Below are 16,621 nucleotides of genomic sequence, written 5' to 3' on the forward strand. Positions count from 1 at the left end.
CACCAAAGGCAAAGCGAATTTTCGCACTGGGGGTTCGCACGAGTTTGATCGCACAATTTACACAATTTACCCATTTATGTACCTACAAACTTCACAACGAGGAGGAGGGGTTCTCTTGTGAACAATATCGTCTCTTTCCGCCAATTAATTCGCAACCATGGCCGAGATAACCACCACTACAAGTCTTTCCTTGTTGTGGAAGTACTAGAGACGTCGGAGAACCCAACGCTGTCGTTATGGGTTCATTATATCAGTTCATTATATATTATATTAAATGGATATTACAGAACTTCCCCTTTCCCCTCCATGTTGCGGTTCAACATGGACTTTGTGGAGTAAACGCTGATAGTCACGACAAAGCACGAGCAAATTCGCGGATAAAATAGAGTAGAATCACGCAAAATCTGCGTGAACCAGGTATTCGCGGTGCTCCTCTTAATGTGTCTTTGCATTAACTTTGTATGGGATTCGCACCATGCCTTCATTTTCGGTGTGAACGCGCCTTTACGCTGCTGTTTCTCCACACTTGGCGGCCATCAAGTCCCAAACCCGTTGTCCACAGAAGGACACCTTCATCCTGCAGATGAAGGAGGCCCCAGGGCCCTGAGTAATGGGGGTGTTCCCCCATGGTAACGGCTGTGTCCCCCATGGTAATGGTTGTGTACCCCGTGGTAACGGTTGTGTCCACCGTCGTAATGGGGGCGTCCCCCCATGCTAACAGTTGTGTCCCCATGGTAACAGTTGTGTCCCCATGGTAACGGTGGTGTCCCCCATGGTAACGAGCGTGTTCCCCAATGGTAACGGCGGTGTCCCCCATGGTAACGGTTGTGTCCCCATGGTAACAGTTGTGTCCCCATGGTAACGGTGGTGTCCCCCATGGTAACGAGCGTGTTCCCCAATGGTAACGGCGGTGTCCCCCATGGTAACGGTTGTGTCCCCATGGTAACAGTTGTGTCCCCCCCCCCCCTGTATAAATCGCAGGCCTGATCCGTCTGCGCTCCACGCCGCTGCCCAGGCTCCAGGGGCTGGAGTACGTCCTGAACGTGACGGCCACCGACGACAACGCGTCCAGGGGCCCGCACGCTCTGGCCTCCACCGCCCGGGTCATCGTGGGGGTGGACGACGTCAACAACAACAAACCCATATTCGACGAGGTAAGGGGTGAGGCGCTGATCCGTGTCGATCTCAGCGCAGCTGAAATCCAGGTAAAAAAAAAAGAAATGAAATAAAATAAACAGTCGGAGAAGGGTGCAGAGTAGCCCCGCAGCTATAAAAGCACGGCTGGTAGGAATGAGTGCTTTGTTTTTTTTACCCCGTGATGATAGTCAAGTGAATAATAGGAAATAGTGCTTCACAATAAAAAGTCAATCCTGACAATCCTGACAAAACTGAAGGAATGCGCAATTGGAAACCGTGATGGGGATGAGAAGAGACGATAAGGAGGTAAGCGTTGAACTAAAAGGTAATTAGCAATAATAAGATGAGGAGAGAGAAGAATGAGGGAGAGAGAGAGAGAGAGAGAAAGAGACGGGCAGATGGACAGACCAGAGCTGTGCGTCTCTACCATTATTGTTCTTCAGCAACCTCTCTCTCAACACATTCTCGTTTCCTAGTTTCATTTCCTCATTTCCTTCTTTATTTTCCCATGAGTTCCAATAAGTCTGAACACACTATCCAACTCTAGGGACATTGTTCATTTAATGAATCATTATTGAAAAAAATCCCATATCAACACAACTGATACTACTATACCTGTTTAATTAACTTTATTAGGAGTGAGCTGAACTTTGGCAGAAGTAGTCGTTTTCTGGCTGCAAAGCTGAACAGAGGAGGCTTTACTGCGGCTGGATCTGTTGGTAACATATTGTGTGTAAATATCAGGCCATGCCTCAGAACTGTCTTTGTGGTCCGTCGTGACCTTATGCTTGACATTAGAAGAGTCTGTGAATAATTACCTACAGGCTATATTGTCATCACACAACTATAAATTACTCCTTCTGTTTTACCTTATCGTATACTGTGTGTATTTGTGTGTGTGTGTGCGCGTGTGTGTGCGTGTGGGTGCGTGCGTGTGTATGTGTGTGTGTGTGTGTGTTTACTGTATAAATATAGATATATATAGAAAGGGTGATAGATATTTCTCTCACTCTTTCTTTATCTCTCTATCACACTCTCACCTTAGCTTTTTGTCAGTTTTATATCATCTGTTTGATATTTCTCGTTCTCTCCATCTGCCTCTCTGAGTGCGTGTGAGCTTGCGTATGGTATTGCCATAAATGTATTCTTTAAAAAGCTCCAGGGACATGCCTTATTACTCTCCGAGGTACGGCCTCTATCAGTTGGGATGCAGCTCCGAAAGAAAAGCAATCCACACCTCCACCTTTTCATAGATGTGAGCTTTGTATAGGTAGCTCAGGTGGAGTCATTTGTTTTTGTATGCTGGACCTTTGTGTGTTCCCCTGCTTTGTGATCTCTGGTCTTTTGTTGTTGCTACATATTCTCAACCCATGCCCTTATTCTTTATACCTGTTATCTATGGCCTTCCTTCCTCATTCCCCTCCCTTGGCCCAGTCTCTTTACAAAAAAGCCTTGGGAAATAAAGGACCTTAGAGGAACATTAAAGCAAATGTGAAAAAGGCCTTTAGAGTGTGTCTCCTATGTGATGTATTTCTAAGGGGGGCTTATTATTGGATGTTGTCCTCGCCCACGAGTACCATGCAATTGAAAAAATAGGTGGGTGTTATTCAGTGATTTAAATATAAATGTTTAAATATGATTTGCTGTGGCCAATTTGGCATGATTTGTTTAAACGGTGCACAGAACATGATGGGTTAATTAGCTATTGAGGTAAAAAAAGAAAAGGGTCACGTTTGTGTTGTCATTAAGTGAATAATCTCGGCGGGAGCTCAGTCGAGGAGATTACACATTTACAGACAATGTCAAATGGCCTTCAGAGGGGATCCTGCTTTCAAATGTTGACATATCAAAGCAAAAGGATTGTGATCCGATTTGTGATGTTTTCATTAAGTTTGCACAAAAGTGACAATTTATGCCTCGTGGTATCACACCCGTCGAGGTTGTGATACGAAGGGGAGAGCAGTAACCATAGGTTGTTCCAAACTAGTTGCAACACACCATGGCAGCTGAGAGCAGAGGTGCCACAGGGCTCGGAGTCTGCCTCTTTTGCAGGGGGTCCAGACTAGGGTCTAGTTTAGCCAGGGGGTCCAGACTTGTGCTGATGGAACATTTTTTGCGCGCAAAAATAATCATGGAAAATGAATGTTGGATGCGACACGAAGGATGGAGAAACGTTATTTCGGTCCTCTATGTAACTTGCACAATCGGTCGTGTTCTATCGGCGCATTATGGATTTTATATCATTGGTGCTGCAGAGCCGCAAAGGAGATATATCGTGATTGGTTGGTGGTTAGTTAGTTACTTTCTATTCACTTCAAAGGGCTCGGTGTATAAAAAATAGAAATGTGGCACGCAGCAGGCATTGAATGAAAGAGGCCATGAGGCCCCTTGATTTCTGTTTTTTTCATGGGCTGTTGTCATCCACGGGCCCCGGGGGACTTGGCCCTGCTACTCCCAAAATGGAGATTCACTGTCACAAAAAAGAATAGCACCTAAGTTCGGGGTGGAGTAGAACGTTTACAAACTTGTTGATGGCGACATAGAAAACAAGTTTACTCAGTTTGACACTTCTTTAAATAACAGTGGAAAAAGATCATTGATTGCTATGTTTAAGATCATAGAAGATATACTATCTCAATAAGAAAAAAAGTACTATCATCCACCAAAAATGTTTGGTGAACTAGTTCAACAATATTAAATCTCAAATAAGATTCAAACTTTTTTCCTTGGGTGGATGGCGCCGCTTGTTGATAAAAAAAACTAAACGGAGGACAAAACACTGCCAGCGAGGAGGTGCTGTGGAGAGGAGATTGTGTGTTTCTCAAAATGAACAACAAAAGCAAGCTTGCTAAAAGCCAAGTGAATCTCTCTCTGATGACGGTGAACCTGGGCTCTTGTCAGAGGGCTCTTGTCAGAAGTCCCCTGAACGGTGAGCGTCTTGTCTCTCGACACCTCAGTGTCCCTGGTGCCTTTCCCCAATTACGATTTGAGAACACAGTGGTGCAGAGGGGCCCCCTCCAGACGCACTCGCGATGCTGTTACGACGACGGTGAAGCCCCCGCGACGGGGGCCAGACGGAAACATTACAGGCAGAAAAAAACAAAAAGCCCCAATTGAATAAGGCTGTTTGTTTTGTAATACAATACGATCCAGTCATACTCAGGTTTTCTGTGATCTGTTTAGCGGCCCTCTCTCTGGGGAGGGCAGTGTGTCAGAGCCGGCCCGGCTCATCCATCATCCTGCTGTGTCTGAGCAGAGCGCCACAGCGGACTGTAGTAGGAACACGGAGCGAGGCGTAGAGCAGAATTATTGGAAGGAAACCAGCAGTGGCCGATCACGCTCCCTTTTTCAGGCTTAGCACACAAGCCTGGGAAGATGAACGCATCCTCATGCACCCTCCTCTTCCTTTTGCCCGAGCCAGGAACGATAAGGACATTAACCTGTGTGTGGTTATCGTGTTGAGACATATGAGTTTATATGTGTACATCATATATATATATATACAAGGGCAATAAATTGTTATGATGGCTTCTGCAGTTATGGCAGAAACATCCCACCCAATTCTCTCCTCCGTTTTCTGGCCCCTCCAACCTCACCATCCCATTAACCCCCCCCGCCCCCCTCCACCCTCCCACCTCCACCTACCGTCTCTCCCCCCAGTGTCAGCAGTACCGCGAGCGTGCCTCCGTGCTGGAGAACCAGCCAGCGGGGACGTTCGTGCTGCAAGTGCAGGCCACCGACGCGGACGAGGGAGCGAACGGGAAAGTAAAATATGGGCTAATGCACCGAGACAGCGCGATGCCTGCCTTCAGAGTCCACCCAGACACAGGTACGCCAGGGCTGTCACAGACGGTCAGGGCCCTCCGCCCTGGGAATACATTATGATGGCGCTCTGGCTGTAGAGTGACTGACTGTTAAACATTCCAGGGGTAATTGGTTCCTACGTGAGACGGGGCTGGCGTTTAAGGGAACGTGTAGTGGGCACCGGCTGCTGCGGAATAGGAAATAACGTGATGAGCGTTTCATTATCGAAACGTCATGTAGTGGTATGTGTATTAATAATATTGCACATGCGTCTCAGAGGGTTGGATGGATGGTATTGATGTACACGATAATTAATGGATGGTCGAAGACGGCTAGAAGGATGTGGTGTTGCACGGAGGGATGGATAACGTTATGAATGGATGCATGGTTGTATACACCAACACATGGGATTAGATGAATGGATGGGGTAATGGATAGATGGATGGATGAATGGATGAATGGATAGACAGATACGGGAAAAGAAAATGGATTGCCGGTTGAACACATCAAAAGACGGGACGATGGATGAAAGGGGGTGCGTGATGGATGTGCTCTCATAATGACCGGACGGATGGCTGGACGCATCCGCAGGTAGGCAGACGGTGGGGCTAACGACGTCAGGGCGGACATTAGGTAACGTAACGCTAGATAAGGCGGCTCATGATCCCACCGTCTTCCCCAGGAGTGATCGTGACGGCGCGGCGGTTTGACAGGGAGCGCCAGAGGGAGTACTCCATCACCCTCACGGCCACCGACTGGGCGGAGGAGCCGCTCATCGGGATCTGTCAGCTCAACGTCCAGATCCTGGACCTCAACGACAACAGCCCCAAGTTTGAGAATCTGCGCTATGAGTGTAGGTGTTATTCATATCCCCAGTCCTCCGAATGAATATGCTTTCTGCGATACTGTTTTAAGGGGCTCATTTGCACTTTATCTGAGGGAGATGACGATAATTCTGAATTCGGTCGACTTGTGTTAGAAATGTGCTCGTACTACATTAACATTTGCATTTACATTTAGGGCATTTTGCAGACGCTTTGATCCAAAGCGGCTTACAATAAGTACATTTGTACAATATATCGCTGTCGGTACAGTAAGAATGTTCATAGAACCAAGTGGCAAGCACTCCCAATTGTAAGGTTAACCCATTCCCCGAATACAACAACGACGGCTAGGATGAGAACAAGTACTCTATGCGTCGCCTGTCACTTGTAGATTTCCTACGGGAAGACACCATGATCGGCACCAGCTTCCTGCGAGTGGCGGCCCACGACGACGACTTTGGCACCAACGCCGCCATAAGCTACTCCATGTCCCTGGAGGAGCCCGAGTACCTGAGGGTCCAGCCGCTCACGGGCTGGGTGTACGTCAACCAGCCCATATCACAGGTCAGTCACAGGGATAACCATGTGGGCGTGCATCTACGTGTGTGTATTGTGTGTTGTGTGTTGTAACGTTAAACCAGGCAAGCCTCAAGGTGACTGACCTGTGATATGTATCACAGGTCAGTCACAGGGGGTCCAGCCATGGCCATGTGCTGCGTCTTTACGTGTGTTTATAAAACGGGTGGCTTAAATCAAGCGTATACACACAGCTATGACGCCCGTTCAGTTTACAGAGTTCAGTATCACTCCGCGCCTAACTTGAACTGTTGTTTATTTATATATAAAAGCAATAGCATAGTTCACTGAAGCCTAAAAATATGTTGATTGCTGGAGAGGGTGGAAATGTTGTAAAGCAATAGGCACACGGTGAGTGAACTCGATAGTAGGCTAAATTGCCGGCGAACCAAGCTACCGTCTCTAGCCTAGCCTTCTCTAGCTACAGTGTGTTGCATAGCAACCGCTGTACACTTTGCAGGCAGCCAGGAGGGACTACTTTTTTGTATTCGTTAAAAAAACAGCTTTTCCTTTTTCTCGCTTTTTCAAAATTGAGGGTGTCTATGACTTTCATTTCGCCCTACTTACATAACCGTTTTATAAAAGCAATAGATCACTTCAGTCAGTGAAATATGCTGATTATACCACAGTTAAGGGGCGTTGTCAGTCGGCGACCCCTTAAATGACGGCGACCCCCTTAAATGCGACCCCCTTAAATGTGGCCCCCTTAAAAGCAATAGATCACGACAGCCTGTCGTGATCTATTGCTTAAATATATTGTGTGTTGTGTGTTGTAACTTTATCCATTGGACCAAGCAGGCTGAAGTTAGGCTTGATGTGTCATTTTGACAGAACTTATATAGACTCATTATAGCCATCAGGTACGCTCCAGCATATTTGTGATCTTCGTGGTTAATTATTTATTTTTTTGGTCTATTTAACTTCGACAGGCAAATAGCTGATCTCTTAGTCAGATGAGCAGTATTCACTGTACACTTATTTTATTACCATAGCTGTTGTTGTAAATGCCTTGAATTCCAATAGCTGTGGAGATGTCAGTCAACATTGCCTGGGTGTGATGTGGTATGTGACATGCAGAACCTCAGATGAATAAAGCCATTACCATTTTCACAAAGATTTAGAGAGTCAATTGAATATGTTATTTAACCTTCGGGACCCAGCTCGATTTGAAAGCACTTCATTAAATGTTTCTTTTTAGCTACACCTTTGAGATAGTTTTGTTCATGTTAAACAGATCATAACATTCATAGTTATTTTGTTATAAACAAAAAGCCGGTACCACTCTTTCCACATTACTGACATTATTAAAATAACACATTCCATGTTGAACCGCAGAATTTAATTGGATTTTGGATGGATTTTCTGATGTGAAATACAATAGTGCAGCTGGGTTATATTTAAGTGTGCATTTTTAGGAGTTCATAGTGCTAGATTTGCTCAATTCACAAATGGCACACTGGTCTTGTAATGGTCCAGATTTGATCTCTGGTGTGCGCCTCGATTAAAGATTTAGCAGATTCTGAGTTCTATAAAACAGTGAACTGGTAACTGTTACAGCTACTAAAGGACTAGTGAATGAATGAATATTTTTTAATGTTGCTAGATACACACTGCCATACATATATAATGGGAATGATATATTTATATGGGACTTATATTTATATATTTTATCAATATTAAGTAGTTCCACATAGGAGCTGGACATCCTTAACAATAGAGTTGCTGAGGCAGGATTCCAACGAACAGAATAATGCACTTGTACCATGTGAGTAGCACAAGGTCTATTTCAATATTTTCTTCCCCACATTTCCTAATATGGTCATTCATGTGTGCATTGCATTCATGCACAATCCCTCAACACCTCGGTCCCCCGGTGATCCCGATACACTTGCTCAGCACAGATAAACCCCCGGCAGAAGTTACTACCTGGAGTAATTGCCTCCCTTATAAAGGATGCCCCGCTTTATTCCCTTTCCTTTCATTTTCACCTCGCTGTACATTTTCTCAGTCAAACGTACCCCCGTCAACCTTCCCCATGGTTCAATTACCGCTCAATTAACATGAGCGCAGCTGACTCGCCACCCCACCATCTGCCCGAGTGAGGCATAGCTTAATAAACCTTCGCCCACCTCCACACCGCCCGCCTCCCCCCCCTCGGCCGTTGCTGCTGCGGTTGTTGTTGTTGTTGTTGTTGTTTTAACTCTAATGAATAATGGCTAATTGTTGCGGTGAACTGCAGAGGACCTACATCACCCGGGAGGTGGTGGCCACGGACGGGGGGAACCGCAGCACGTCGGTGGAGCTGGCCGTCACCATCACCAACGTCAAGAACCAGCCGCCGCGCTGGGAGAGTGACAGCTACAGCGTGGTGGTCCCCGAGAACACCGCCAGGGACACGCCCATCGTGGTAGGGGGACGCCGTCTGTGTGTGTGTGTGTGTGTGTGTGTGTGTGTGTGTGTGTGTGTGTGTGCGTGTGTGCGTGTGCTTTGGAAGGCCAAAAGAGTCAAAACTACACCTTATTGTAGACGTGTATCTGATCAAATCAACGTAAAATGGGGCGTTTAAACTTTCATAACGCTAAAGTCATTACTAGATCAATAACCAGCAAGTATTGTATCTTTAGTTTATTGATACAGTAATTCATATAGGTAAAGTATACATGTTATAAATGTGGATTCATTTTATTGATTGATTGATTATTATTATCAGTTGTATTATGAGGAATGAAAGTGATTAATACAGACCACAATGTGGCAGTTATTTTTTCTGAAAAGCCATGTTATGGTAGTGTAGTAAAAACCAGGAGGCCTTGGTTATTCTTGTCGTTTCAATGCACCTTTTGTGCTCGGATATGCCTGATCATCACACTTGACAATTCAATGCACACTCTGTGGCTGGACCTGTGTCCCGATTTCACTTGCCTGCAAAAAAAGTCTTACCCACTGAAATATGTCAGCTGAAATGGCGCGGGGTGGAAGAGAAGCCCTTATGTTGTCCCTGCTGTTTAAGATGCATGCGTTGTTGGGAGTCTGTATAAAATAGTTTGGTTCGTCATCACTTACTGGCTGGCTCGGGGAGGCGGAGATCCCCAAGCATGCCACATGTCTTACTGTGAAGACGGCCTGCCACAAACATCACAACATCAACACTGATGATCATCACAATGAAATGTAAAGCAGCACAGCCTACTGTGGTGGCGTTTATGTAGGCCTAGTTTTTAACATGTTTTTTTGTTTTGTTAGAAAGATATTGGATAATCAACAGATATTCACACTCCGAATTAGTGATGTGACGCGGGGGAACTTAAGACTTGATCACCGGTATGTTACGCAGGAAATGGAAGACCAGACCTCCGGTATGAGTCCTATGTGTCTAGTGGTGTCTACCTGCCCAGGAGTTGGGGGAGAATCCTGGCAGGCTCAAATCTCATATTTTCTATTCACATCGAGAGTGAGGGAATCAAATAAGTCACAATCAACTTTACCTCGGCCAGAGAAATCGAAAACGTTTTCAGGTCTAGGTTTGCGAGAAGGGTGGTTGGGGAAGGGATTGGGGGGGGCGGTTGGAGGGGTTGCCACACATAGCATCTGAGCTGTAAAGACAGTGTAGCAATAAGACAAACGCTCTTCTATTCTAATTAGGAAAATTAACTCACAGAGCATTGTTATTCATTTCATTGGGCCAATTGGCTACCCAATAGAAACGGGTCGGCAACCCCTTTTGGTTTGTGACCTTAAGTTTGGTAAAGCCTGTACTAGGAGACTACACTACCACTTGTGAATTACAATGTGGGTCGACCAGGTGTCATCCAAATACTTTCAATTTGAAAATAGTACCATTCTCTCCGGTAGTAGTCTAATGAAACGCAGATTAAACCCTTATTATGAGTGGTCAAACAAAAGTATGCTGCTATTGTGCATTGAAGGATAGTTTCCGGAGGTGGCTAACTCGAGAAAGAGCTTTTACAATTGGACTGAATAGGTTATTTAAATAGCATTTTTAAGCATCATGCCAAGGTCCTGCTTTCACAGTGTGTGATGAGACAATAAATATGTCATTTCTATTAACATATTATGATTTATTATCATTACATTTATGACATTCACATCTGCCCCATCACCAATGAGCCACCTCCGCGATTCTTCAATGCACAAGAGGACACTTTATCGTGTGACTCCTCATAACATGGCTTTAATCTACTGACGGAGTGAATGTGGATGTTCTAATTAAAGTATTTGGACGCAGTAGCCTAGTAGAGCAAGGCCGCGTTCATGTGAACAAAACATTGAATATAATAATCGTCAATATTCATTTCATAACGTCAATTAACATTAGATATTGGTAAAACAGACACACTGAAGATCCAAGAATGTAGGTCTTCAATCAGACACATTCAATTGAATCATAGTTGTAAAAGGGGGAAATTTGGATCCATACACTACTTTATGAAGTAAAGTAACTGACACAAAACTTGGGGATCTAAGTGAAAATAATGTTGAGCCTACAGTGCAGGACTGACTTGAACATGGATCAGGACAGATATAGCCTCCACATGGTGTCGGAAGTTGATGAACAGCGCGGATGATAGTAAGATAATTGATGGAGTGGTGCCGTCTGACTTTGTTTGACGTTAATTGAGTGACGAAGGTTCATACTCACTAGCTGCGTGAATCAAGAGGAGGAACTTATTTCTGACTGTTCTGACATCGCACTATTGAACGTGCTATTTAACACGTTCAATAGTGCCATTTAGCATGTTATATAGCTCCTTAAAAAGCTGTCCAAACACAGTCTTTTACACCACTGTCAAGCTGAGTTGGGATACTAAAGATTAAATGCTGCATTTTATGTCGATTTTAATGAATACACGTCTACAAGGAGGTATAGTTTTGAGCCATGCAGGTCTGAACAGTGGTCGATACTTGATATATTACCTTGGACAGGCCTATTGTGGTACAGGGATGTGTGTGTGTCCTCATTTATGTGTTATGTGTGTTTTATGTGTGTGTGCTGGTCAATACTTGACTTTAAAAACATTACCATACTGTTGGACTAATTAGGACAATTCTACTCCAAGCGCTTCTTATTCACTCAGTTTGAATGTTGTGCATCTACCCTTTTGGGTATTAACCACACTGTTTTGCAGTCACTGGATATTCTCAGTGTTGGAGAATGTGCTGATATTTTTTTAAACGTTTTTCTGCCACGCTGCCCCAACTGAGGCCTACATTATATTGCACTTGATAGCAGGTTCCTGACCTCGGGGCGATTAAATCCATTCAAAATGTCTCCTTTGATGTGAAAAATGTAGCGCTGTCAATCTGACCAGAAAATCATTTCCCTCCCTGGTTCCTATTTAGAGGCCTTATTTAGATATAAGAGGTCCCTACGGGAAACACTATGTTGGCTCTCATCCCACGATACTGCGTGCCATTTCTCACATGATCAATCATAGAAATTAAGTCCTCAAAATCTAATCTTGCTCGCAAACCGATTCCACTCCCAAAGCGTCACGTCGGGCTGCCCTTGCACTGAGGTCTTTCTGGGGAGGATTGGAAATGTGAAGCAAACTTATTTTTGGGATACCAAACAGTTGTTTCAAGTGGAAAACCAAGAACCACGACGTGTCATTTGACTCGATAAAATCGAAAAAATGTTTGTTAATACACACACGTATTTTAGTCTTCATTCATCAAATGTATATTATTATTAAAAAAATATAAAAATATATAACTAACACACCAAAATGCTGAGGTTGCTTAGTTAAGCTCGAGAAGAAGATTTTACTCAACCACTCACTCACTGCACCCCATCGCGGCGTTTGCAAGCCACGTCGATCAATGTTATAGTTTTGTGTTTTTTTTCCTGCTTCAAGACCATCAAGGCGACCTCCCAGCTGGGGGACCCGAGGGTGACGTACAACCTGGAGGACGGGATGGTGCCGGAGACCAACATGCCAGTACGCTTCTACCTCTCGCCCAACCGGGAAGATGGCTCCGCCTCCATCCTGGTGTCGGAGCCCCTGGATTACGAGACCACGCCCCTTTTCTCTCTCCGCGTCCGGGCTCAGAACGTGGCGGCCGTGCCCCTGGCGGCGTTCACCACTGTCTACGTCAACGTGACAGGTGGGGACGCGTGGCGCTCTGAGCCAGGATTACGCTTCAGGATTAATGTAAAATGTTTTACAGGATAACACGATTCAGACACATTCAACCGTACACATTCAGCCTCACTCGCTTCTTTTTTTAATGACGCTGATGAAATTAACAGAAAAGATTACGTTTCCTATTTAAATTAACATACATTGTGTTTTATAATTGAATGCGATTCATTAAAAAAAAATGGATTCCTTCATTGAATTATTCATGTGCATCAGTCATTTGTCTTGAGTCGGTTCCATGAACTAATCATGGCGCCTCCCCGGCAGACGTCAACGACAACGTGCCGTTCTTCACCTCCTCCGTGTACGAAGCCTCGGTCACGGAGGGAGCGCAGATCGGCACCCCGGTGCTCCAGGTGTCCTCGCACGACAAGGATCTGGGGCTCAACGGCCAGGTGTGTGTGTGTGTGTGTGTGTGTGTGTGTGTGTGTGTGTGTGTGTGTGTGTGTGTGTGTGTGTGTTGGTTCATTGCTCAGTCAAGGAATTGTAATATATGAATCGAATAGCGAACTAGAAAGCGCCATCTGCACGTCCCTGCTGCGTCCTGTGCAGTGTGGTGTGCACGTGGACAGACAGAAGCTCTCGTTGATCTTAATGAGACGAATACGCACGTATGTACATCATGCATACGTACGAACATGTACATACGTACATACGTACATATACATACGTACATACGTACATACGTACATACAGGGGCCACAGATGCAAATGAGCTATTCAGCTAACTCTGTTATAGAACCTGTTCTGTACATGGTCTCTGTCAACTAAACTAATAAACTAAACTACATACGTACATACATACATAACAATTCACGCACACAAATCCCTTTTGACATTATGTGCAAAAGAAACAAATTGCCTTTCCACCCTGGTCATTAGTAAAAGAAACGTCCTGTTCCGCCCCTCTGTCCCTCTCAGATCACCTACTCTCTGCTGAGCGACAGCACCGGGGACCATGAGCTGTTCCGCATGGACCCCGTCCTGGGAACCATCTACACCGAGGCGGTGTTCGACCGCGAGGCGCGCAGCTCCTACCTCCTGGAGGTGCAGTCCGAGGACGGCCAGGAGTCAGCCAGGCCCGGCAAGAACAAACAGCCCAACTCAGGTGAGCTGGAGGGGTGCTGGTGGTGGTCAGGATGATGATGGTGGTGGTGATGGTGGTGGTGAGGATGATGATGGTGGTGGTGATGGTGGTGGTGAGGATGATGATGGTGGTGGTGATGGTGGTGGTGAGGATGATGATGGTGGTGGTGGTGGTGGTGGTGGTGGTGGGGGTTCTGGGGGTGGTGGTTATGGTGATGGTACTGATGGTAGTGGTGATGATGGTTGTGTTGGTGCTGATTGTGGTGGTGCTGATGGTAATGATGGTGGGGGTGCTGGTGGTGCGTTTGCTGGTGGTGGTTATGATGGTGAGGGTAACGGTGGTGGTGGTGGAACTGGTTGTGTTTATGGCGATGGTGTTTATGGTGGTGGTAATGGTGAGGATGTCGGTGGTGTTGTTCGTAGTGTTGATGGTGGTTGTGGTGACGTTGGTAATGGGGTGATGATGATGGTGGGGATATTAATGATGGTGGTGGTGGAGGTGATGGTGGTGATGGGGGTGATTCTAATGGTGTTGCTATGATGATGATGGTGGTGGCGGTGTGTGAGTGTGGTGACGACGATAAAGAGGCTGATTCTGATGAGGATGATGATGATGATGGCAGGCGATGACAATAATAATAACGAGTTATGATGTGCATTATTATTTGAAAGGCTTCTGAAATATTAATTATAAAAAATCTCATCCTCTTTGAAGCAAATTCAATGAAACATTCCAGGAACAATGTTTTGGTTTATCTTTATTCTCCAACCCTCCCCAGCGGCACGCGCACGAAAGCCCTTTTTCCCTTTTTAAATTGAAACTGAAGGCCCTTCTCGGGCCAGTCTGTGGAGTGACCTGAATGTCTCCTCCTGTTAAACAGAGCCCCCCCCCCCCCCCGCCCTCCCCCGCCCCCGGCGCCCAGGGGCCAGGACAGGGACCCGAACGGGGGGCCCCTCTGCTGGCTCCTCTCCCCGTGCTCGCCCGCCCGTGTGTCTCAAACAGGCGGCGGCGGTGATACCACCTTAGCACTCATTCACACCCTGGGAACGACTTTGAAGAGTGAATCAGCATGCAATTTATTCACACAAGTCTGCCCCGTACCCCCGCCTCGCCCCACACCCCCACCCCCACCACCGCCCGCCCTCGCCCCCTTCCATGTGTACGCCTCAAGCCCCGGAGACGTCTTTGTTGCGAGACGTGGATTATTTCCTTACTTTTCCCCTCCCCACTTGTTCAGTGTTTCAACCCCAACGAGATGAGCCCTCGTTTATCGCGGCCTCCTTCCCACATTGTGCACGGCCCGAGCGGCACCTGCAGCAGCCGCATTTATATGGGCGACGGCGGCGGAGTTGTGTATTCTGCCGGTCGGTATTAGCAAATGTTTGTAGAGAAGGAGGCATTAAGGGGGCTGGGCGGGGGTGAGGGGTGTAGGATGACGTCTCAGAGCAGCAAAGCTCTCTCTCTCTCGGAGGGAGAGGGGGTAAGGGGAGAGAGAAGGGGGTGAGGGGGGGGTGGGGTGCGGGCAGGGGCGGGCTGCTTAGCATTTGCAATGAGCCCCCGGTCAGGTCTTACGCTTATGTATCTCTGGGCTCCAGAGGCGGCACATTTTATCTGCAAACACTACCCTACCCTCCCTCGCCTCGCCTCCTACACCCCCCCCCCCCCCCCAGCCCCCGAAACCATCTGAGAGAGAGCAAGAGAGAGAGAGAGAGAGACGGAGAGAGAGGAGAGAAAAATAGAGGGTGAGGGAGACAGAGAAAGGCACAGCAGTTGAGAGAGAGTGCAGAGAGGAGATAGAGAGAGAGAGAGAGAGAGAGAGAGAGAGAGAGCGAGAGAAAGAGAGAAGTAAGGAATTAAATAAGGAGAGAAATGCGAAAGGAGGCAGAGAAATAGCAATATATTCCGCCATCATTACCACCAGCTCCAAATGAACATGTCAGCAATGTGTTTGGTTGGCCGATAATTTACTCTTTTCAATGCGGACGAATAAACAACCTAATGAGAAGGGCACAGATAACACATAAACACACGTCAGCCTGTAAACATTTAACCTCCCCCAGTGGAGATGCTCCTTATCCGCTCTGCTATAGCCACCGTCCCCCGCTCTTATGGATGTGAACGCCTTACATCCACTGCTAAAGCCATGCAACTTCTTTTATTTGTTCTGTATTAATAATTGATCAACTTTTACCCCAAAATATATTTGTGGGATATTTTATTTTATGTGCGACATTATGTCTGGTTGGGAGAACAGTATAACTAGAATCACAACGTGAACGTAAGCGTGTGCGCATGTACGTGTGTGTGTGTGTGCGTTCGTATGTGTGTCTGTTTGTGTGTGTGCGCGCGCGTCTGTGTGTGTGCGTGTGCATGTGTTCATGTGTCTCTGAGTGCGTTCGTGTGTGTGTCCGTATGCATGTGCATGCGTGCGTTGTGTTCGTTCATATGTTTGTGTGTGTTACATGTTTGTGTGTGTTCACGTGCGGTTACGTGTTTGTGTGTGTTACGTGTTTGCGTGTGTTCCTGTGTTTGTGTGCGTTCACACGTTTCTGTGTGCATTCCTGTGTTTGTGTCTGTTACAGTGTTTGAGTGCGTTCATGCGTTTCTCATGTGTGTGCACACACGCACGCACGCGGTGCTGTCTCACGTCGGATTGTTGTTGGGATGCTTGCAGACACGGCTTACGTGCGGGTGTTCATCAGCGACGTCAATGACAACAAGCCGGTGTTTGCCCAGCGGCTGTATGAGGTGAGCGTGGACGAGAACGCAGACGTGGGGCTGGCCATCGTGACCGTCAGCGCTACCGACGAGGACGACGGTGAGTCGCCGGAAAGAGCGCAGTGTGGGGGCGGGAGCGTCGTCTTCTGCATGTATGTACTAACTATGTGCCAGGAAATGATGGAAGGATTTCACATCAGTGGTCAGCTCTGTCAACCGGTCATTTTGTCAGCATAGGTTTGTTTTGAGTGAGAGCAGGTTCTTTATTTTTGTTGTGTTGTTGTGTGTTTGTATATATATATATATTTTTTTTT

The 16,621-nt window shown here is 46.4% G+C and overlaps 1 protein-coding gene across 1 annotated transcript in view; it reads left to right on the forward strand.

Moving 5' to 3' along the window:
* LOC311357849 (neural-cadherin-like) overlaps positions 1-16,621 on the forward strand; it is a gene marked incomplete at its 3' end in the record, with an annotated part of 93,799 nt that overhangs the window by 44,702 nt on the left and 32,476 nt on the right. Inside the window, 9 exon segments of the mRNA XM_084477872.1 lie at positions 982-1,154; positions 4,798-4,966; positions 5,624-5,794; positions 6,157-6,329; positions 8,581-8,748; positions 12,218-12,467; positions 12,770-12,897; positions 13,424-13,610; positions 16,264-16,407. Of these exon segments, the coding sequence (XP_084333998.1) occupies positions 982-1,154; positions 4,798-4,966; positions 5,624-5,794; positions 6,157-6,329; positions 8,581-8,748; positions 12,218-12,467; positions 12,770-12,897; positions 13,424-13,610; positions 16,264-16,407 (1,563 nt within the window).

This window comes from Micromesistius poutassou, assembly GCF_964030765.1.
Source record: "Micromesistius poutassou genome assembly, chromosome: 13".
NCBI lineage: Eukaryota > Metazoa > Chordata > Actinopteri > Gadiformes > Gadidae > Micromesistius > Micromesistius poutassou.